The sequence below is a fragment of the Bufo gargarizans genome, chromosome 9 (genome assembly GCF_014858855.1).
Source record: "Bufo gargarizans isolate SCDJY-AF-19 chromosome 9, ASM1485885v1, whole genome shotgun sequence".
Lineage (NCBI taxonomy): Eukaryota > Metazoa > Chordata > Amphibia > Anura > Bufonidae > Bufo > Bufo gargarizans.
The window spans coordinates 181,661,548-181,685,527 of record NC_058088.1 but is presented as its reverse complement, the minus strand read 5'-3'; the positions used below and the strand labels follow the sequence as shown (position 1 = coordinate 181,685,527).

At 49.8% G+C, this 23,980-nt stretch overlaps 1 protein-coding gene across 1 annotated transcript in view; it reads left to right on the top strand.

The window, feature by feature from the left end:
• The window catches only part of PMPCA (peptidase, mitochondrial processing subunit alpha), a 28,558-nt gene extending 9,559 nt beyond the window's left edge, over positions 1 to 18,999 (top strand). The window contains 6 exon segments of the mRNA XM_044305633.1: positions 1,703 to 1,795; positions 1,879 to 1,997; positions 4,201 to 4,291; positions 15,537 to 15,599; positions 16,061 to 16,205; positions 18,285 to 18,999. Of these exon segments, the coding sequence (XP_044161568.1) occupies positions 1,703 to 1,795; positions 1,879 to 1,997; positions 4,201 to 4,291; positions 15,537 to 15,599; positions 16,061 to 16,205; positions 18,285 to 18,454 (681 nt within the window). The 3' untranslated portion in view covers positions 18,455 to 18,999.
• The last annotated feature ends 4,981 nt before the right edge of the window (positions 19,000 to 23,980 follow it).

Here is a 23,980-nt window from a genome sequence, read left to right as displayed (position 1 = left end):
CCTAATGGCAGACTGAAACTTCTTCAGATCATATCTGACGATCGCCAGGTCAATTTTCTTAGTAAAAGAGGTTGATCTGATCAGATCGTACCTTTTTAAAGTAAACATACCTCCTTTCTTCCGAAAGCAGGACCACACTCGTTCACAGGATGTTTGTGGTATTGCCTTTCAGTCCTATGCACTTCAGTGGTGCTGAGCAGCAATACCAGATACAACCTATGGACATGTGTAATTTAGGAAGAAAGGAGACTTTGTTTTTCTAATCCTGGACATCCCCTTTAGGGCTCCATTCACACGTCCGTGGTGTGTTGCGGACCCGCCAAATGCGGATCCGCAACACACCCGGCCGGCACCCCCTATAGAAATGCCTTTTCTTGTCCGCAGCTGCGGACAAGATTAGGACATGTTCTATCTTTTGCGGAGCTGCGGACCCAAAGATCGGGCCGCGCTCCGCAAATGCAGACAGCACACTGTGTGTTGTCCGCATCCATTCCGTCCCCATAGAGAATGAATGGGTCTGCACCCGTTCTGCAAAATTGCGGAATGGATGCGGACCCATTTGCAGCCGTGTGAATGGAGTCTAAAGTCAAAGGGATTGGATAAACTAGAATAAAAAGCATGTATTTTCCGGAACAGGTGCCACGCCAGTCCTTGCTTTTTGTTTTGAGTCGCACAAGGCCTTGTAGGGCTAGCTCAGCTGAATGTAATGATCCCTTGATTTATTAATATGCAAATTAGACGTAAAGTGCACTGAAGGCTGGCCCAACGGTCTTGTGCACCCTTTATCCTGCTAACCCTACAAGGCATTGTACCTGGTCTAACTGAATCTCCTAGTGACAGACTCTCTTTATATGACCCGTTTTTCTAATCTCATACAGCCCTTCTAAGGGTTAATTTACACAAGCAGATCTGTTGCTGAAATTTCTGAATCCAAAAAGGACTCCTTCATCTAAATGTTTTTTTTTCTTTGGTGGAGAGTAAGGCCTAGTTCACACTTCAGTGTTTGGTCAGTGATTTCCATCAGTGATTTGTGAGCCAAAACCAGAAGTGGAGCCTCCATAGACATTAGGTAGAAGGGAAAGATCTGCTCCTGTTCTATGTTTAGAGCTGCACCTGGTTTTGGCTCACAAATCACTGATGGAAATCACTGACCAAACACTGAAGTGTGAACGAGGCCTAAGTGGATTTATGCAAGTCCCATTCAGATAAATGAGGCAGACGTGTGTGAATATGCTCTGACGGGTTGAGTGTAATGTAGTTGCATGCTGCTCCATGGCGAGATAGCATGCTTTAGGGTCCATTCACACGTCCGCAATTTCTTTCCGCATTTTGCAGAACGGAATTGCGGACCTATTCATTCCTATGGGGCTGCCCGGACACGGAATTGCGGACCCGCACTTCTGGGTCCGCAATTCCGTTCTTGAAAAAAAATAGAACATGTCCTATATTCTATAGTGTTGGCAATGTGCAGTCCACAAAATGCGGAGAACACATTGCCGCTGTCTGTGTTTTGTGGATCCGGAAAACACGTTGCGGACGTGTAAATGGAGCCTAATGGAGACCTAACGCTTTTTTTTGGACCATGTGTGCAGCAATTGCAGAGAACTCAGTGCAAATAATAGTGATTTTTCTTTTTTTTATTTTCTTTTTTTATTAGTGAAATGTTATAATCTGGGTCTGATCGTCTTCATCTGCTTCACAGGTCGAGAAGGACATGTCTGATGTCAGCCTGGGGCCCACCCCCATCCCTGAGCTCTCGCACATCATGATCGGTCTGGAGAGTTGCTCTTTTCTGGTAATTTTCCTCCTTTCATTATGTATCGGTGATGTAAAGTGTCTGAGATGGCATCACTAATCCCATCCTGTGTCCTCCGACAGGAAGATGATTTCATCCCCTTCGCTGTACTGAACATGATGATGGGTGGCGGAGGCTCCTTCTCTGCTGGGGGACCGGGGAAAGGCATGTTCACCAGACTATACCTTAATGTGCTCAACAGGTGAGGCCCAAACATCTTTTCATCCATCATACCAGTAGACCTGCCATATACTAGGGGCAGCCATTTCAACTAGAGAACAGATCCTGATCTGATGTACAGTCGTGGCCAAAAGTTTTGAGAATGACACAAATATTAGTTTTCACAAAGTTTGCTGCTAAACTGCTTTTAGATCTTTGTTTCAGTTGTTTCTGTGATGTAGTGAAATATAATTACACGCACTTCATACGTTTCAAAGGCTTTTATCGACACATTTATGCAGAGAGTCAGTATTTGCAGTGTTGGCCCTTCTTTTTCAGGACCTCTGCAATTCCACTGCGCATGCTCTCAATCACCTTCTGGGCCAATTCCTGACTGATACAACCCATTCTTTCATAATCACTTCTTGGAGTTTGTCAGAATTAGTGGGTTTTTGTTTGTCCACCCGCCTCTTGAGGATTGACCACAAGTTCTCAATGGGATTAAGATCTGGGGAGTTTCCAGGCCATGGACCCAAAATGTCAACGTTTTGGTCCCCGAGCCACTTAGTTATAACTTTTGCCTTATGGCACGGTGCTCCATAATGCATTGTTCTTCACCAAACTGTTGTTGGATTGTTGGAAGAAGTTGCTGTTGGAGGGTGTTTTGGTTCCATTCTTTATTCATGGCTGTGTTTTTGGGCAAAATTGTGAGTGAGCCCACTCCCTTGGATGAGAAGCAACCCCACACATGAATGGTCTCAGGATGCTTTACTGTTGGCATGACACAGGACTGATGGTAGCGCTCACCTTTTCTTCTCCGGACAAGCCTTTCTCCTGATGCCCCAATCGGAAAGAGGCTTCATCGGAGAATATGACTTTGCCCCAGTCCTCAGCAGTCCATTCACCATATTTTCTGCAGAAGATCAATCTGCCCCTGATGTTTTTTTTGGAGAGAAGTGGCTTCTTTGCTGCCCTTCTTGACACCAGGCCATCTTCCAAAAGTCTTCGCCTCACTGTGCGTGCAGATGCGCTTACACCTGTCTGCTGCCATTCCTGAGCAAGCTCTGCACTGGTGGCACTCCGATCCCGCAGCTGAATCCTCTTTAGGAGACGATCCTGGCGCTTGCTGGACTTTCTTGGACGCCCTGAAGCCTTCTTAACAAGAATTGAACCTCTTTCCTTGAAGTTCTTGATGATCCTATAAATTGTTGATTGAGGTGCAATCTTAGTAGCCACAATATCCTTGCCTGTGAAGCCATTTTTATGCAACGCAATGATGGCTGCACGCGTTTCTTTGCAGGTCACCATGGTTAACAATGGAAGAACAATGATTTCAAGCATCACCCTCCTTTTAACAGGTCAAGTCTGCCATTTTAACCCAATCAGCCTGACATAATGATCTCCAGCCTTGTGCTCGTCAACATTCTCACCTGCGTAAGGCTACTTTCACACTAGCGTTCGGGCGGATCCGTTCTGAACGGATCCGCCCATAATAATGCAGACGGAGGCTCCGTTCAGAACGGATCCGTCTGCATTATATTAGCTAAAAAAAGCTAAGTGTGAAAATAGCCTGGGACGGATCCGTCCAGACTTTCAATGTAAAGTCAATGGGGGACGGATCCGCTTGAAGATTGAGCCACATTGTGGCATCTTCAAACGGATCCGTCCCCATTGACTTACATTGTAAGTCTGGACGGATCCGCACGCCTCCGCACGGCCAGGCGGACACCCGAACGCTGCAAGCAGCGTTCAGCTGTCCGCCTGTCCGTGCGGAGGCGAGCGGAGCGGAGGCTGAACGCCGCCAGACTGATGCAGTCTGAGCGGATCCGCCTCCATTCAGACTGCATCAGGGCTGGACGGCTGCGTTCGGGTCCGCTCGTGAGCTCCTTCAAACGGAGCTCACGAACGGAAACCCGAACGCTAGTGTGAAAGCAGCCTTAACAAGACGATTACTGAAATGATCTCAGCAGGTCCTTTAATGACAGCAATGAAATGCAGTGGAAAGTTTTTTGGGGATTAAGTTAATTTTCATGGCAAAGAAGGACTATGCAATTCATCTGATCACTCTTCAGAACATTCTGGAGTATATGCAAACTGCTATTATATAAACTTAAGCAGCAACTTTTCCAATATTTATGTAATTGTCAAAACTTTTGGCCACGACTGTATATGTGAACCCTTGCATAAGATATTGAAAGGGCATATGATGCAGATAGATGATGCAGCTTATGTCTTTTTCTATGCAGGCACCACTGGATGTATAATGCAACCTCCTACCACCACAGTTATGAAGACACTGGACTTCTCTGTATACATGCCAGTGCAGACCCTCGCCAGGTGAGCCCAAGGGAGAGCATTTAAAGGGACTCTATACTCGTCGCAAGTCTACCGTCTTCACAACCACAATACATCTGCTGCTGTGGAACAACAGTTCCTGGTGTGCCCTGTTCAGGCATGTGCTATTGGACATACTGGAAATGGTGGTTTCCCAGTTGCAGGAGATTGAGACTGTGCCCTAGATCAGTGATGGCTAACCTCCAGCACTCCAGCTGTGGTAAAACTACAACTCCCAAGATGCACACTTGCTTGGTTGTTCTCAGAATTCCACAGAAATGAGTAGAGCATGCTGGGAGTCGTAGTATCACCACGGCTGGAGTGCCGGAAGTTAGCCATCACTGCCCTAGACGCTTACAGGATCACTGGGCTTTGACAAAACCTTTGATTTTCATAGTGACTTAGCAAAGGTCGGGGGGGGGGGGGGGGGGGGGTCTGAGTGCGGAGTCCCCCACAGATCACTAGAATGAGGAGAGAAGCACTTTCATAGAGAAGATGAAGTGAGACAGATTTCATAAAAATACTATGGGCCCATAACACTTCTGTCTCCTGCAGCAAGGACAGAGCGTTCTTTAAGCAAGCATTTCTCTCTCCTCATTCTAGCAGTGGGTGGGGGTCTCAGCACTCGGACCCCCACCGATCACAACATTTGATGCATCACTAAAGTTTTGTCACCCTTTTAAATGGATTGTCCACGAATGATAACTAATAGGATAGGTGGTAAGTGTCTGGCATGTGGCTATCTCCAGCAATCCTATAGTTTGAATGGACTAGCAGCATGCAAGCTCGACTACGGCTTCAGTCAGACAGGAGGACCAGTGTTTGGACATTAATCACCTATCCTGCATATAGGTGATAACTCGTCATTCTAAGGCCACCACTTTAAAAGGGTAGGCTTTAAAATTAATGGCCTGTCCTCAGGATAAGCCATCAATATTTAGGAGGTACGTGAGGAGCTCTAGCTACTACCGTTGCTTTGGTTCTCACTTCGGGAGGCTGGGGAGGTCCGGGTCTACTATACTGTAAAGGGACCTATCCCTGGCGGCGTCCGTCTCCTTGGGAGCCGCTGCCCGAACCTGCTCTTCTTCCTGCCTCCTCCCAAGCTTTATTGGGGGAGCCGCTGTGGCCGTGTTCAGGCGGCTCCCGGTCCATTGCAGCAGGGTGCCCGGCGTCCCGCTTCCAATATGGCGGTGCACTCTTCTCTTGCGTTCTGCGCATGCACGCCGGGATGGCCTTTTCCAAGTCATTGATGTCATTTCCGGGCGCCGGGCCGGAAGAGGTGTGGGCATCCTCATGCGTTGGATTAGGTATTTTTAGGCCTAGGGGTTAAAAGGAGCCGTGGTGCGTTTAATAAATTGGCAGCAGGAGAAGGCAGCCAGCCTTGTGTGCACACAGTGCTGTGCAGGATCTGGGTTTCCACCAGCATGACGGAACCAGGTGATGTAGGACGCGCCGACCCCCTGGAGCCCTCCAGGCCCACAAGCCCGGTATTGGTCCTGAGGAGTGGGTAAACTTGACTACTATTGGTGAGATTTATCCTCCTAAATAATTTTGAAAGTGAATGGGTCCACGAATGCGGACCCAAATTATGGACGTGTGAATGGACCCTTAGTGTTTATAGAAAACTGATTCCGGCTGGAATTCCTTTCTCATCCACCATATTTTTTTGCCCAGACAGCGTGTCCCAAAATCCGGAAAGAAGAAATGCTTTGGAGTTAAACGTTTTCTCACTCTTGGACAAAGGGGTAGTTTGCCTGGTTCCCAAAACAGAGAGGGGCAAAGGGTTTTATTCCCCTCCTATTTTTGGTGAAAAAACCAAATGGAACATTTTACAGTGATTTTAAATCTAAAAAAATTAAACAAATCCCTGGTCTACAAATAATTTTGTATGGAGACGATAAAATCAACTGTAGATCTCCTCTTCCAGGATTGCTGGGTGGCAAGCTTGGATCTGGAAGATGCAGATTACCATGTTCCAATCCATGCTTCCTCCCAAAAGTTTTTAAGAACAGCAGTCTGGGTCCAGGGAGAGTTGCTGCATCTCCAATACAGAGCGCTGCCCTTTGGGGTTCCTCAGGCTCCCAGAGTCTTTACCAAAGTAGTAGCAGAAGTAGCGGCTTTTGTGAGACTGTCTGGAATTACGCTAGTTCCCTATCTGGTCGATTATTTAATAGTCTCTCAGTCAAAAGAGGAACTAGAAAAAGATATAAAATTCCTTTTGCTCCACTTTGAAAAATCTAGGATGGAAACTGGAAAAAAAATCATACCCGATTCCTTCTCAAGTTTGCATTTTCTTAGGAATTCAGCTGGACTTCCGTCTGCAAAGAAGTTTTCTTCCGCCTCCGAGGAACAAGTATGGTCAGTCTTCCTTTCTGACCAGTGTGCTTTCAGGGAAGCAATGGCGGCACTCGGGCAGATGACATCAGCTATTGCAGCAGTACCTTATGCACAGGTCCACTCCAGAGAGCTTTAGGCAAACATCCTAAAATCATGGGACGGCTCCCCTTATTCCTTGGATCAGAGTTTCCACCTTTCTTTATAGAGAAGACTCTCCCTGTTGTGGTGGACAATTCCGGACAATCTATCCGCAGGGGTTCCATGGACCTTTCTAGACCTAACTATAATTACCACAGACGCCAGCCCTTGGGGTTGGGGGGCCCACGCCGAGAACAGGTGCTGGCAGGGGAGATGGGACTTGAACACGAGGAAAGCATCCTCCAATTTTTAAGGAGATAAAGGCAGTAGAGATGGCACTAAAGTTGGCTATACCAGAGGTAAAACACTGGAATATTGTCTTCTATTCCGACAATTCTACAGCAGTGGCCTACATAAACCGTCAAGGGGGAACGAGAGTCCCTTCCCTTTTACTTCTATGCCAGAAGATCTTTTATATACCAGAGGAGAGAAGGCTTTTTCTGTCAGCAGGGGAAGGAAAACATCATAGTAGACTTCCTAAGTCGAGTCTCCTTAAAACAATAGTCCAGAGGTACGGTCTTCCCACAGTGGACCTTTTTGCCTCAAGAGCCAACAGAAAATTAGAGAGGTTCTTCCCCCTCAACCATTTGGACGGCCCGTTAGCAATAGACGGGTTCGCACAGGACTGGAGCCAGGAATTAGGGTATGCCTTCCCTCCATTTTGCCTTATTCCCCAGGTATTAAAGAAAATGGAAAGAGAGGGGGGCTCTGTTATCCTGATAGCTCCAATGTGGCCAAAGAGGTCCTGGTACTCCAGTCTGCTAATGATGGCAGTAGAGCCTCCGTGGACCCTTCCGTTGAAGGAGGATCTTCTTTACCAGGGTCCGCTAGTCCATCCCAGCCTGGAAACTCTCCATCTTTTGGTGTGGATTTTGAAAGGGAAGTTTGGTCTAGAAGGGGATTTAGTCTCCACTATGCTGAAGAGTAGGAAGCTGGTTACCTCAAGAAAATATAACGAAGTTTGGAATGTTTTTTTTTCAGCCTTCTTAGGACATAGCCCAGACCCCTTTTAAGTCTCCTGAAATACCAAAGATCCTAGAGTTTTTGCAAGCAGGGCTAGACAGGAATCTTAAAGCATCTACATTAAAAGTCCAGGTAGCTGCTTTAAGTTATTTCTTTGATTCCAGATTAGCAGATCATCCATGGATTAAAAGATTCTTGTCGTCAGCATCAAGAATGCACCCTTTTTTAAGACCCTTGTCTCCCCCCTGGGATTTGAATACTGTCCTTTTGGCCCTATCACAAAAGCCGTTTGAACCATTAACTGAGATTTCTATTAAAATGCTTACTTTCAAAATGGCCTTTCTTTTAGCTATAACCTCTGCTAGACGGGTTTCAGAAATTCAGGCTTTCTCTTCCTTCCCTTCGTATACTACCATTTTAGAGGACGAGGTGATTATTAGACCGATTCCATCCTAAGGTGGTCTCCGGATGTGATTGTACCCTCCTTCTGTCCAAATCCAACCAATCTGTTGGAAGAAAGATTCCATTGCCTGGATGTCAGAAGGTGTTTAGTTTTTTACTTAGACTACATCATCTTGGAGAACAGATGAGAATCTCCTCATTCAGTTTTTGGGTAGAGCTAGAGGTCGCAAAGTCTCTACTAGTGTTATAGCTAGATGGGTGAAGGATTCTATCTCCTTGGCTTATTTTTCCCTTAGCCTGACTCCTCCTTCGGGGTTCAGGGCTCATTCCACCAGAACTGTGGCGGCCTCTTGGGCGGATGCTTCTCTGGCCCAGGTATGCAGAGCTGCTACATGGAGCTCTCGGTGTACCCCTTTTTTTTTTTTTTTTTTTTTTTTTTTTTTTTTTTTTTTTTTTTTTTTTTTTTTATATATAGACATTGCAGACTGCATCTTGACTCAGATGCAGCCTTTGGGAGAAAAGTGCTACAAGTTGTTGTCTCCCCCCCCCATCTAAATTATTTATCTTATAGTTTATTCTCGCATGGGTGAGGGGATAACAGGTTGTCCCCTGTCTACTAGTGGATTGACGGGGTCTGACCACTAGGATCCCACTGTTCACGAAGAAGCGGTCCTGTTTTCCCATATTTGAATGGACACGTACACACACTGCCACTGTATTCATCTCTATGGGACTGCTGAAGGTAGCTGAGTGCCGTACGTTTGCCGTCTTCGGCAGTCTCGGACTTTGAACCGAGCAGTGGTGCATATGCTTTACCGTCACTTCATTCAAACAAGGGACATGGGACCCCCATTCTCTTGGTGGAGGTCCAAACAGTTAGACCTACGGATCTAACAACAATCATTCTCTATCCCATAGATGGGGGAGAACGTCTTACTAGAATACCTTTACGCTGGGTTCACACCTGAGCGTTCGCGATGGAGCGCTCTGTATGCGCGATTATACCGGAGTTTACAATCGCGCATACAGAGACAAGCGAACGCCCATTGTCGCGCGTTCCCGAAAGTCTATGTACGGGAACGCGCGACAAAACGCCCCAAAGAAGCTCAAGAACTTTTTTGAGCGTCGGGCGTTTTACAGCGCGATCGTACGAGCTGTAAAACGCCCAGGTGAGAACCATTCCCATAGGGAAGCATTGGTTTCTCCTTGTTGAGCGTTTTACAGCGTGTAGGAACGCGCTGTAAAACGCTCAGGTGTGAACCCAGGGTTAAAGTTGGATGGTTTTTGGATGGTGGAAAAAAAAAACTTTCTCGCCCATTTTCCTTGGGGGACACAGACCTTGGGTATAGCTCAGCTCCCTAGGAGGCGTGACACTAAGTAAAACTGTTAAGCCCCTCCTCCATCAGCTATACCCTCAGCCTGGAGATAGAGGCTACCAGTTTTAGCTTAGTGTCCAAGGAGGCAAGACACTCCCTGCTACTGCAGGGCTGTTTTCTCCTTGTTATTTTTACTTTTTCTTCTAATTTTGTTATTTTATTTTTTCCTAGGGATACCAGAGACGCATTAGACCTCTCTGCTCTCCCGGGGTTGAGCTGCGCCAGTGCCAACTTATCTGCACTGCTGCCTCCCCCACAGAAGCAATAGGAGGATCTGGGCAGCAATGGCTCCCCTACATCCCGCCAGCTAGGGGGTCGCCCGCACGCCAAGCCCCTCTTCCAGCTTCCTGCCACTGCGGTGCCAGTGGCTGAAGGGGCGACCCTGCTGGAAAGGACTGAGGGTGAAGACGTCGGACGGTGAGATGGCTATTCCAGCCCATACCCCGTCCCTATCTGCAGCATCTACCCCTCTGGGTAAGGGGGGCACCCGTGGTCGCTCATTCTGAGCGCTCATCTGCAGGACAATGCAGCACAGCAGCATCCTCAGCACCCCCACGCCGTTCCCCCCCACGCTGCTATCTTTCTCCCCCCCCCTCCCCCTCATTCGGGGCTGACTCCATTTTTCTCTTCTCTCTCTCCCCCTTCCCGCCGAGAACGGGGGGCGGGGCTTAGCGGTCCCGGCAGGGGGCGGGGCTTACGCGCGCGTCATTTTGGGGGCGGAGCTACGTTCTCCTTCACAGGAGACATTTCAAGCGCTGGAGGGGGCGGAGCTTGTTCCCCGTGCTTTCTGCTGAGGTTTCCCGCGCTTCCTCACTCCTGACAGGAAGCTGGGACACGGTGGGGGACTCTAACCTCCTGTGTACATCGCTCGGCTTCTGTGGGCGCTCTCTGCTGCTCACTGCTGTTCACTGCTTCTCTGCTGCTGCTGATCTGGGCCATCTCCTGACGTTCTTCTGAGGCACTGGTAGGACAGTTAACCCTCTCCTAACCCTCCTGGTCATAGCTGCTATAACCCTTTGTGGTCTCTATATTAGAGTACAACCACACTTCAGCATGTCAGATCCCACAGGTGCCCCCAAACCCTGGTACCATGCCTGTACCGCCTGTAAGGAACTTTTTCCGCGTGGGCAATCTGAGCCGCATTGCCTTGCATGTCAGGCCCCGGTGCAGGGCCCGCTTCCCGCTGCGCCCCCCGGTGCCTCTGAACCCCCTGACTGGGCTAGGTCTCTGTCTCAGGCGGTGGAAAGCCTTACACACGTAGTGGGCCGTCTCGTGGATAGACCGCCTCTCCCGCAGGCTGCCACAATCCCTGTCGCACCCGCTGGGACTACCGTTTCTGCCGCCCCCACTGGTTCCCTGCCTCCCAGCGAATCTTCCAGGGCCCGGCATACTCAGAAACGTTCAAGGGTTGAGCGCACATCTTCTCCAGATGCTTCGCTCTCTCCGCCATGCGTGCGAGCTCAGTCAAGTCTATCCTCTCAAAGGGATACGCTTTCTGAGGGAGAACTGGCGGATTCGGACGTGGACATGGACTCAGAGCTTCCGTCCAAATTGGCGTCCGCGGTGGGGCATCTTGTCACTAGCATCCGTGATACCTTTCAGCTACACGATGACCCCCCCAGCTCTGAACAGGCCGGCGTGTCCTTTCTCCGCCCCAAACAGGCCTCCAAGGTTTTTCCCATACACGCTGATTTTTCTTCTGTGGTATCCAAGGCTTGGACTCGGCCTAACGTCCGCTTTATTACACCCAAAAAGCTGGACATTTGTTATCCCTTTCCAGCGGATTCTGTGACCACGTGGACATCCCCGCCTAAGGTTGATCCTCCCGTGGCTCGCCTGTCCAAAAGCACTACTATTCCTGTACAGGACGGATCTTCCCTCCAGTCTGTTGAGGACCGTCGTACGGAATCCCTCTCCAAGGCCATATTTACTGCCTCTGGTTCGGCCCTTAGACCGGTCTTTGCCTCCGCCTGGGTTGGCAAAGCGGTCTCTGAATGGGGTTTGCAACTGGAACGGGAGTTAGGGTCGGACGTCCCTGTTCAGGACCTCCGTTCCTTAGCCCAACTAATTGTTCAGGCCGGAAAATTCGTCTGTGAGGCCTCCCTTGATGCGGGTGCCCTCATTGCCCGTTCCTCTGCCCTGGCAGTTTCTGTCAGGAGGGAACTCTGGCTGAAGGTTTGGGCGGCGGACGCCGCTTCCAAACGCTCTTTGGCCGGCCTACCATTCACGGGTTCCCGCCTGTTCGGAACCCGTCTGGACGAACTTATATCAGAGGCCACGGGTGGGAAGAGTACTCACCTCCCCCAGTCCAGGCCAATGGGCGCCCCCCGTGGTCGCGCTGGTTCGTCCCGTTTTCGGTCCTTTCGCAAGCCCACCGGGTCTAGACCCGCGGCCAGTTCTTCTTCCTCTGGCCCAGCCCAGGATAGACGCAAGAAGCCGTTTTTTTCGGACGCAACCTACCTGGCGCAAGTCCCAGCCTGCACGGGCTCCCACAGGCCAGCAGCCCTCTGCCTGAAGGTGCGCCCCCACCCACCCGGGTGGGGGGCCGCCTTCTCCTATTCAGGAACGTATGGCGGGCCCACATCTCAGACGCATGGGCGCTCGAGATTGTATCTTGCGGATACAAAATCGAATTTGCGTCCATTCCGCCAGACCGTTTCTTCCGATCCCGTCCTCCGCGAGATCCCGTACGAGTGGCCGCCTTCTTCGCGGCCATTCACTCTCTAATGGACAAGGGTGTCGTCGCCCCCGTGCCTCCGACGGAAAGGTTCAGGGGGTTCTACTCGAACCTCTTTGTGGTTCCCAAGAAGGAAGGCTCAGTGCGTCCGATCTTGGACCTAAAACGCCTGAACCGTTTTCTCCGACTGCAGAGATTCCGGATGGAGTCTCTCAGGTCCGCAGTGGCCTCCCTGGAAAGAGGGGATTTCATGGCCTCAATCGACATTCAGGATGCATACCTCCACGTTCCGGTTGCTCCATGTCATCACCGCTTCCTGCGCTTCGCGGTGGGGGACGATCACTTCCAATTCGTCGCCCTTCCCTTTGGTCTGGCGACGGCTCCTCGAGTGTTCACCAAGGTCCTGGCCCCTGTCTTGGCCCTTCTACGTTCAAGAAGTGTTTTTCTTCTCCCATACTTGGACGACATCCTGGTCAAGGCACCCTCCTTCTCTCAGACATCCCGCAGTGTGGAACTCACTCTGGAGACCCTGACGCGGTTCGGTTGGATTATCAACCACCCCAAATCTTCCCTTACCCCCTCCAGACGGCTGATCTTCCTGGGGATGCTCCTGGATACAGAGTTGGCGGAGGTCCGCCTTCCGTCGGACAAGCGTCTGGCCCTTCGCGGGTCGGTTCGCAGTCTCCTCCGTCATCACCGCCCTTCCCTCAGATCCAGCATGCGGTTGTTGGGAAAGATGGTTGCCTGTTTCGAAGCGGTGCCGTTCGCACAATTCCGATCCCGCACCTTTCAGAGGGCAATTCTGTCGGCCTGGGACAAATCACCGAGGAGTCTGGACAGGACCTTTCTTCTGCCTCCCCTGGCTCGGGCTTCCCTCGGCTGGTGGTTGCATATCCCTCTAAGGGGGAAGTCCTTCCTTCCACTGAACTGGCTGGTGATTACCACAGATGCCAGCTTACGGGGGTGGGGGGGGGGGTTTTCCCTCCCCGGTCCGTCCAGGGCGTTTGGTCTCTATCGGAGTCCAGACTTCCAATCAATATTCTGGAACTGAGGGCGATTCTTCTGTCCCTCAGACACTGGACCCATCTGCTGAGGGGCCACCCTGTTCGGATCCAATCGGACAATGCCACGGCTGTGGCATACATAAACCATCAGGGAGGCACTCGCAGCGCTGCAGCGATGCAAGAGGTGACCCTCATTCTCCTCTGGGCGGAGACGCACGTGCCGGCCTTATCTGCGATTTACATCCCGGGGGTGGACAACTGGGCGGCGGATTTCCTCAGCCGGTCCACCATCGACCCGGGAGAATGGTCCCTGCACCCAGAGGTGTTCGAAGCCCTTTGTCTTCGCTGGGGTCGCCCCGACGTGGACCTCATGGCCTCCAAATTCAACCACAAGGTCCCCCTATACCTGGCCAGGGCACGGGACCCGAAGGCATACGGCGCCGACGCGCTCGTCCTTCCGTGGCGCGAATTCTCCCTTCTGTACGTCTTTCCTCCTTTTCCCCTCCTGCCACGGGTTCTTCGGAGGATCGCGGCAGAGGGCGTCCCCGCGATTCTAATCGCCCCGGATTGGCCCCGCCGGTCTTGGTACGCCGACCTAATGTTGCTGTTGGCAGACGCACCGTGGCCACTGCCCTCCAGGGAAGACCTTCTCTCTCAGGGACCGATCTTCCACGAGCATTTAGGCTCGCTACGTTTGACGGCGTGGCTATTGAGACCGCCGTCTTAACGCGACGGGGTTTCTCCGCGGACGTAGTCCGCACCATGATCCGGGCTCGTAAGCCCGTATCCTCTAGGATCTACTATCGGGTTTGGAGGTCCTATCTGGGGTTCTGTGAGTCCCGGAGCATCCCACCTCTCCGGTTTTCTCTTCCCACAATCCTGTCCTTCCTCCAGTCGGGTCTGGACCTGGGGCTGTGCCTCAGTTCTCTGAAGGGTCAGATTTCGGCGCTGTCTATTCTTCTCCAGCGTCCCCTGGCCCCTCTAGGGCCAATTAAGACCTTTTTACAAGGGGTGGCTCACTCTGTTCCGCCGTACCGCCCTCCAGTTCCTTCCTGGGACCTGAATGTGGTGCTCTCGTCGCTCCAATCAGCCCCCTTCGAGCCTTTACGGGAGGTCTCCCTTCGCCTTCTGTCCTGCAAGGTCATCTTTCTTGTGGCCGTCACGTCTCTCCGACGGGTGTCGGAGTTAGCGGCTCTTTCTTGCTCCGAACCTTTCCTGATCTTCCACCAGGATAAGGTTGTGCTTCGGCCTGTCCCGACTTTCCTGCCAAAGGTGGTCTCCGCCTTTCACATCAATGAGGACATCGTCCTTCCGTCGCTCTGTCCCTCTCCTTCCCACCCCAGAGAACGGGAACTGCACCGTCTGGATGTGGTCAGGGCGTTGAGGATTTACTTGGAGGTCACCGGGTCCTTTCGGCGCACGGACTCCCTGTTTGTGGTTCCGGAGGGTTCGCGCAAAGGGTTGGCGGTCTCCAAGGTGGCTATTGCCCGTTTCATTAAACTGGCGGTGTCTGAGGCTTATCGAGCCAAGGGCAGACCTCCGCCTTTCGGCGTCACTGCTCATTCCACCAGAGCAGTCGGAGCTTCCTGGGCGCAGAGGCATCGGGCCTCGGCTGAACAGTTGTGCAAAGCAGCCACTTGGTCCTCTCTGCACACTTTCACAAAGTTCTATAGGGTGCATACGCATGCATCAGCGGATGCTGCTTTGGGCCGCCTGGTTTTGCAGGCAGCGGTTTCCTGATGCTCTGGTGGTGTTCCGCCTTGGGTTTGTGGTCCCTCCCTTCTTGGACTGCTCTTGAACGTCCCAAGGTCTGTGTCCCCCAAGGAAAATGGGCGAGAAAAGGAGATTTTTGTATAACTTACCAGTTAAATCTCTTTCTCGCTCTTCCTTGGGGGACACAGCACCCACCCTTCTGTGTTTGGTTACAGGGTTATGGTCTGGCGCCCCGTTGGGTTGCTGGCTGGTTGTTTCCGTTATTGGTTGTTATCCTTTCACTACTTGGACACGCAACTGGTAGCCTCTATCTCCAGGCTGAGGGTATAGCTGATGGAGGAGGGGCTTAACAGTTTTACTTAGTGTCACGCCTCCTAGGGAGCTGAGCTATACCCAAGGTCTGTGTCCCCCAAGGAAGAGCGAGAAAGAGATTTAACTGGTAAGTTATACAAAATCTCCTTTTCTCCAGTGATGTCCGCATTTAATGTCTTAGCAAAAAAGGTTTAAAGGTGATAGCAGGAGACGCAGCGCGGAGATCGCTGCAGCAGAGGTGTCCATTGCCTTGAGGCTGTGCCTTCTTTGACTTTTTTATTTATTTAACATAGATTTCTAACATTTCCAAAACTTTTACTTTACAGGTGAGAGAAATGGTTGAAATCATCACCCGGGAGTTCACCCTGATGGCTGGATCAGTAGGGGAGGTCAGTAGCACATTGTATATTCTGTTGATGGTGGCTGAAATCATCATATAGTGGAGTAACGGTACATTCACACTAGTTGCAGGAGAGTCCGGCAGGCTGTTTCGGCGGGTGAACAGCCTGTCGGATCCGCCCTGCTGCTAGTTCACGTGTGCCCCCAAACTGCCGCTCTGTCCCCCATTAGACTATATTGGGGCAGAGTTCCGGCGGCAGCGCACGGTGAGAGGCAGCTGGACTAAAAGTACTGCCGCCAGAACTCCACCCCCATTATAGTCAATGGGGATGGAGCGGCAGTCCGGGGACACACGTGAAGTAGCAGGAGGATGTATCCGACAGGCTGTTCACCCTGCCGCAACAGCCTGCGGGACTTCACAGCCGCTAGTGTGAAACTAGCCTGACTCTTCATGTCATTATATGCAATGCAGCCCTTTCCTGCTCTGAGAGATCTGTTCCCATTTATTCAGATTGAACTCGATCGGGCAAAGACCCAGCTGATGTCCATGCTGATGATGAACCTGGAGTCCAGACCGGTCATCTTTGAAGATGTAGGGAGACAAGTTCTGGCCACAGGGAAGAGGAAGCTCCCTCATGAACTGTGTTCTCTCATCAGTGAGTATCCTGTAATAGAAGAAGTTTAGTTTTACCCATTGAATGGAACCTATTAAGATAGAACTAGAATTTGTGTGGGGAGCCCTGCATGGCCTAACCTGCTTGAGATTCTAGTGCTATTGCAGTGTTAGGGCTCATGCAAACAGCGGGTCCGCAATATACGGGCACCGGCCATGTGCGCACCGTAGGCCACACAAACAGTGCCCGTGCATTGGGGACCGCAGTTTGTGGTCCCCAATGCACCACTCGTTCGTGTGCATGAGCCCTTAAAGGGATTGTCCAGGACTAGAATAAAATGGCTGCTTTCTTCCAAAATCAGCTCCACACCTGTCCACAGCTTGTGGTATTACAGCTGTGGGGCTGTTTTTGGAGATATACATTAGACTAAATTCAGCAGGACCAGCCAACCATCTTGTGTTAATATCGGGCAGATTATCGCCAATAGGCGTACGTACGGACAGTTCGTACTGCCTGTGTAAAGGTACCTCGGCTTGCCCGAAAAGCTCTTTCATGGGGTAATTGGATCTTTCATGCGGTCACCCAAATCATAATTTGCCGTCAGTAGATTGTTCCTTCTAAACAGCCTCTGCTGCTGGCAAACCACGATTCTGTATGGGGATGAATGCTAGCATTATTATACCGTAGAGGAGATCGCTGCATGTTAATACAGCTTTCTCCAACACTGACGAGGAAGGAATGCTACCTTGTGTACAGGGGCCTTTAGATATTCAGCCGACATTTGTTCAGCAGAGGCCATGGGGGAAAAAATGGTCGGGAAAATTGAATTTCAAGTTGCCCAATCCTTTTATCAAGAGAGAAGCTGAGAGAACGCTCAGATAACCGGCGTGTGTCAGGAGAGAGCTGTGAGCCGAATGAGTGTATGGCCACCTTCACGTGTGGGGGTTCTAGAACATGGAATCCCTGACACTGGAGGAGTTTGCTGCCTATACACTTAGGATAGTTGACGCCCATGTGACAACCATCTCTAGACTCCCCCATAAACATACCGGCTCTGATCAGTCAAGATGAGATGAGCAGCTATCGTGCACTAGTGGCAGCTCCTTCTCTCATAAGGCAACAAGGGCTCAAGCATGTGGAAAACTGACTCATTGACGTTGCCCTCATATGCTTTAGGCCAGGGATGCCCAATCTGTCGCCCTCCAGCTGTTGCAGAACTACAACTCCTAGCATGCCCCGGCAAGCTACAGCCATCGGCCTACAGCAGGGCATGGTGGGAGTTGTAGTTTTACAACATCTGGAGATCCGCAGGTTGAGCATCCCTGCTTTAGGATAAGGCTACATGGCAATCTTGGCCACTAAACTAGGGTCTTTTGCAATTTTGGGGCCTCGGCAACTTGTGAGCCGTGCTGCCACACCATTCAGTTCACTGGCTGCCCAGCAATCTTTGGTTGTGTGATGGGCACTGTAGCCCTAGCCTAAAGCATTTGAGGGCAACGTCGATCAGTCGGATTTCAGCATGCTTGAGGACTAATGGCAGCTCTTCCTGTCATGGGGCAACAAGGGCTCAAGCATGTTGAAATCTGACTGATTGACGTTGCCCTCATAGGTTTAGACTAGGGCTACATGGCAATCTTGGCCGCAGTGCCCAGGACACAACCAAAGATTGCTGGGCAGTGGGCAGCCATTGAACTGAATGGGGTGGCAGCGTGGCTCACAAGTTGCCGCGGCCCCAAAATTGCAAAAAAAAAAAAACCCCATCAGTTTGGGATTTATGGTTGTGCGATGGGTTTCGCAGCCAAGGTCGCTATGTAGTCCAAGCCCTAAAGGGGGTTCTCTAGGATTTTCCTCAAGATAGGCCATCGATATCAGATCGGCGCTCCTGCCGATCAGCTGTATGAATGGGTTGTGGAGCTCTGGTGAACCCTGCGGCCTCTTCCTAGGTCATGTTACGTCTCATTCATTGATCACTTGGCCTAGAAGCAGCTCAGTGAAGGAGCCTGAGCTGCAATACCGAGCACAGCCACTATACAATGTGCGGCGCTGTGCTTGCTGAGCTGGGCGGAGGAGACTTGCGTGGACGTGTCTTAAAACCCTCTTTCTATCTCCTTATTCTTCCAGGCAAGGTGAAGGCCAGTGACATAAAGAGAGTGGCCACCAAAATGCTGAGGAGTAAGCCTGCAGTGGCCGCACTGGGGGATCTCTCAGAGTTACCGGATTACGATCAGATTCAGGCTGCACTTTCCAGTAAGGACGGACGACTGCCGCGATCCTACAGACTCTTTCGATAGAATACGCCCTATGTAAAAGCAATGTGAAACTGTCCGAGGGGACGGTGCTGCACCCCGCGGCGCGTCTCGTCTTTTCATCAGCGATGAAGTAACTTATTTGGCTGAGAGAGGTTTCAGTGGGGGAGTCGGAGCCAGGAAGGATCCTCAGTCTCTTATGCTGGTATTTCTGTCAATGTAAAGGGGTCCTCTGCTAAGAAATTACCAGAAATTGTATTGCGTATATGCCGCCCTCTCCTAACAGTAATACAAACTCACCAGTGAATAGAATTCTGACATTTCCTCTCCTGGTTAATATTTTCCTTAGCCAATATGGCCGCCATCACAGGGGTGGTCACTTCTTTGTCTGTGCTGCATTGTAAGGAATGGCAGAGAAGTCCTACCCCACCTGACGGAAGGGGATAAGTCCGTAATGTATATTTACTGGTGCATAGAAGATAAGCTGCTGCTAGATCACCATGACGCCGCTTATCTTTGAGGAATACAATTTCACCAATCTATATTCATCTTAAGGGGAACCCGTCACCAGGATTTTGTGTATAGAGCTGAGGACATGGGCTGCTAGATGGCCGCTAGCACATCCGCAATACCCAGTCCCCATAGCTCTGTGTGCTTTTATTGTGAAAAAAAAACGATTTGATACATATGCAAATTAACATAAGTCATATCTTACTTGTGTGACCAGAGAAGTCATATTTTCAAGCTCTGACTCATCTCACGTACAGGACTCATCTCAGGGTAATTTGCATATGTATCAAATCGTTTTTTATACACAATAAAAGCACACAGAGCTATGGTGACTGGGTATTGCGGATGTGCTAGCGGCCATCTAGCAACCCATGTCCTCAGCTCTATACACAAAATCCTGGTGACAGGTTCCCTTTAAAAGCTGAAAAGGGGCCGCCCTGCCTCTTTCTAGCAAAGGGTGAATGTCCCATCCAGGACTAGAAAAACATGGCTGCTTTCCGCTCCTGGCCATAGTTTGTATCTGGTATTGCAGATCAGCTGTGTCAAAGTTAATGGGGCTTAGCTGCAATACCAAATGCAACCTGGGGACAGGTGTAGCGCTGTTTTTGGAAGACCCCTTGAAGCCATGTTTTTATGATCCTTTAACCCCGCCATGACTTTCAAGACGAAATTTGATAACGTTGCAGTGAAACTTTCAGATATTTTGTGTGCTCACATCCAGTCTGCATCACGTCTAACGGCTCAGTGATGTCATTAGGAACTAATACACCCATCAGCTGCCTTCTCATGGGTCGTGTGATTGGTCTCCCGTGTCTAGACTGCAGGTACGTGTTACAATTACCCGGTTACATTATATAAGGCTCGTTAGTTTTGTTCTGGGAGAGACAAGACTGCACATTGTGCCATTACAAGGACAGTATTACAGCATCCGGCCACAGCCGCCGGGGTCTCCGACTGCTGGGGAACAACATCTTCCTGCATGCTAGGAGTTGTAGTTTCCCAATAGCGGGAGAGACACTGGTTTCCAGCATTGGCGTTATGGTACATGTCAGTGGGTAGTGCGGATGTTGAGGAGTTGTGCATCATGCTGAAAGGGAACCTGTCCCCAGGAAATCCACAGCTAAACCGTTCTGAATGCCTTGTAGGGCTCTCTGCTGAACATCATGATACATTTCACTTACAGGGGGTTCACACCTGAGCGTTCTGAAACGAGCGCTCTGTATGCGCGATTGTACGGGTGTTTACAATCGCGCATACGGAGACAGGCGTGCACACATTGTCGCGCGTTCCCGAATATCTATGTGCGGGAACGCGCGACAAACGCCCAAAAAAAAGCTCAAGCACTTGTTTGAGCGTCGGGTGTTTTACAGCGCGATCGTACGCGCTGTAAAACGCCCAGGTGAGAACCATTCCCATAGGGAATCATTTGGTTCTTGCCTGTTGTGCGTTTTACAGCGCGTAGGAACGCGCTGTAAAACGCTCAGGTGTGAACCCAGGGTAAAGCTACTTTCACACTCGCGTTTGGTGCGGATCTGTCGTGGATCTGCACAGACTCATTCGTTCAGATAATACAAACTGATGCAGATGGTTGTATTATCTTTAACATAGCCAAGACAACTTGAACACCATTGAAAGTCAATGGAGGACGGATCCGTTTTCTATTGTGTCATAGAAAACGGATCCGTCCCCATTGACTTACATTGTGTGCCAGGTTGGATCCGTTTGGCTCAGTTTCGTCAGACGGACTCCAAAACGCTTGCACTGGAACAGAGGAAAACGGATGCATTCTGAGCGGATCCTTTTCCATTCAGGATGCATTAGGGCAAAACTGATCCGTTTCGGACCGCGTATGAGAGCCCTGAACGGATCTCACTAACGGAAAGCCAAAACGCCAGTGTGACAGTAGCCTTACAGATCTGTTGCTTCATTCTGGAAGAAACTACTTTTTAATCCATATGCAAATGAGCAGGTAAGTGCCCTGAAGGCGGGCCCACGCTACCCTGTGCACCCTTGCTCCACCTCCCAGCCTTTTTGATTGATGGGGCCTGACGAGCTGACGATGCAGGAACATGTCCCTGTCAATCAGGAAGGAGAGTGAGAAGCAGGGGGTGCACCCAGGAGCTCGGTGCACTTAACGGCTAATTTGCATATGGATGAACAGCACTTTTCTCGAGAATGAAGAAACAAATCGCTAAATGAAAGGTATCACTACCTGCAGCGGAGCTAGCCCTACAGGGCATTGTGCCCGGGTTATGGAGAATTTCCTGGTGACACACTCCCTTTTAAAATGAACCTGTCTACAGTTAATATTTTCTAATTAAAACCTACTTGTGAACCAACCTGGTGTGTACCCAGACATGATTATTATCTGCCGCCTTACAGGACGGCTCTGTGTTGTATGTAACCCAAAGTATTCCTCTGAGCTGCTGCGGAGGCTAAATAAAGTCTTAAGGCCTCAGGCACACGACCGTTGTTCAGGTCCGCATCAGAGTCGCAGTTTTGGCGGCTCGGATGCGGACCTATTCACTTCAATGGGGCCACAAAAGATGCGGACAGCACTCCGTTGCTCCGTTCCGTGGCCCCGCAAAAAAAAATTAAAAAATATGTCCTATTCTTGTCCGTTTTGCGGACAACAATAGGCATTTCTACAATGTGCCGCAAATTGCAGAAGGCACACAAGCAGCTTCTGTTTTTTGCAGACCGCAAAAAACGGCACGGTCCTGTGCATGAGGCCTAAAGGGGTGCTCTCCCTTCAGCAAATGGCATTCATCAGGTAGAGAAAGTTAATACAAGGCTCTTACTAATGTAATGTGATTCTCCATATTGCTTCCTTTGCTGGCTGGATTAATTTTTCCATCACATTATACACTGCTCATTTCCAGGGGTTTACGACCACCCTGAAATACAGCATCGGTGGTCGTGCTTGCACACTATAGAAAAACTTGCCAGCCTATGCTCACTCCCACGGTCCCGGCCACCAGAGAGGCTGCCACTTTTTCTTGCAAGCACGACCACCACTGCTGGATTGCAGGGTGGTCGTGACCCCTGGAAATGAATCCACCCAGCAAAGGAAGCAATATGGACAATCGCAATACATTAGTAAGTGCCTTGTATTGACTTTCTCTACATGATAAAAGGGGTATTAGACCGGTGGGAGTCAGACGTCTGGGACATCCATTAATCATCAAAAGGGGGGCCCTGTGAATGGAGCAGCAGGTACACTACCGCTCAGTTCATCTCTATGACTGTTGGAAGAAGAGCATTGGGATGAGTGGCTCAGTGGTTAGCACTGGTGCTGGGGTCCCAGGTTTTAAATCCGACTAAAGACCACATCTGCATGGCGTTTGTGTGTCTCCCTGTGTTGGCATTGGTTTCCTCCTACACTCCACAGCCATACTGACGGGGGACTTTGATTGTGAGCTCCAGCAAGTGATGACAGTGTCTGTAAAGCCCTGCTATATAAGTGAGCAGAATAAAATACATTTCCAGCAGTCCCATACAGAGGAATATAGTGGCAGTGCCTACATCAGTAGATGCCATAGTGTATGAGGGATGACGGTGACATCTTGTGGCTGTTTAACAGAATTGCAAGTTGTCTGGAACACCTTGCAATACGTGTCACCAATAGATGAATGCTGTGACGCATGCTTTGCCTGTAACACTCAAAATGTCCACTTTTTAGCTTTAGCAAGGGAAAAAACTAGAAACACAGAAAGATGGAGACAACTGACCTGTAATACCGGGCTGGGTCCACAACCCCTAGGAATAGTCATAGGGCTGTTAGAGGACACGCAGAGGCAGTCACATCCGCATACAACGCACAGGACTAGAGAGCAGTAAAGTGCACTTGTCAATGCACACATTTTTGCAGGAGGAGTAACAGAAGACCACCACAAGTCAGACCTCTGTGAAAAGACATGTCCTAAGTATTTATGACTTCTCAAAATAGGGGTGTCCAGGGATAGAAAAACATGGCTGCTATCTTCTAAAAACAGCGCCAGTCCAGGGGTTGAGCTGTAATACCATATACAACCTGTGGACAGGTGTGGTGCTGTTTAAGGGGAAAGAAAGCAGCCATGTTTTTCTCATCTTCACCGGAGACACAAGTATCGTAGCTGTAATTACAGAGGAAGCGATGTATTAGGGAAGGCGATGTTCACACTAGTGGTAAACACGGTATCCTTATCTGAAAGGAGTTGTATGCTGTAAAAAAAAAAAAAAAGTTGGATCTTATTCCAGAAACAGCGCCACTCTTGTCTGTGGGCTATGTGGGGTATTGCAGCTCATACCCATTCATTTTAGCTCGGCAGAAGTGCAATGGCAGATGCATGCATGAAAATGGCGCTGCTTCTGCTTCATGCACCTACCTCTAGAATGGGGGTTCATTGTACCATCTTGCCTAGTGGTAGGGTTGCTGGCTGCCAAATCCAGGCGAAGAATGAATGCACGGGTGGCCGTGCTCTCTCCTTTCACTACTATGACAGTTGTAGAAACAGCTGGCCCATTTTGCTCGCATTGAAGTGTATGTAGAGAGCTGCTATATATATATAATTAGTCCGGTCTTCAAAAATGGCGCCTGCTCACGGGTGTCATAGCTGTTGGATTTCTACTGTTTTAAGCAGCAGACACCTGGGGCTAATGTCTGCGATTGGTTGTAACGCCGATCACAGACATTCAACCCCTCAGATGCCATGGTCATAGATGACCATGGATGGCATCTGAGAGCTGAAAACCTGGACGTTAGGGGGCCTAAAAAAAAGTTTAAAAAATTCAATTCACTCCCTCTTTCCAGAATAAAAGTTAAGAGATAAAAAAAAAAATAAACATCGGAATCACTGCATCCCAAAATACCCATACTATTAAAATCTTAAAATATTTATCCCAAAACGGCATAACAAAAAATATAAAAATGGCCGATAACTCCTTTTTTTTCTTTATTTTTTCTTGTTGCTTCACCTCCCAAGAATTGGAATTGAAAGTAATAGTCATACACATTCCAACATAGTACTAATAAAAACTACAGATTTTCTTGCAAAAAAAAATTAACCCCCACACAGCTAG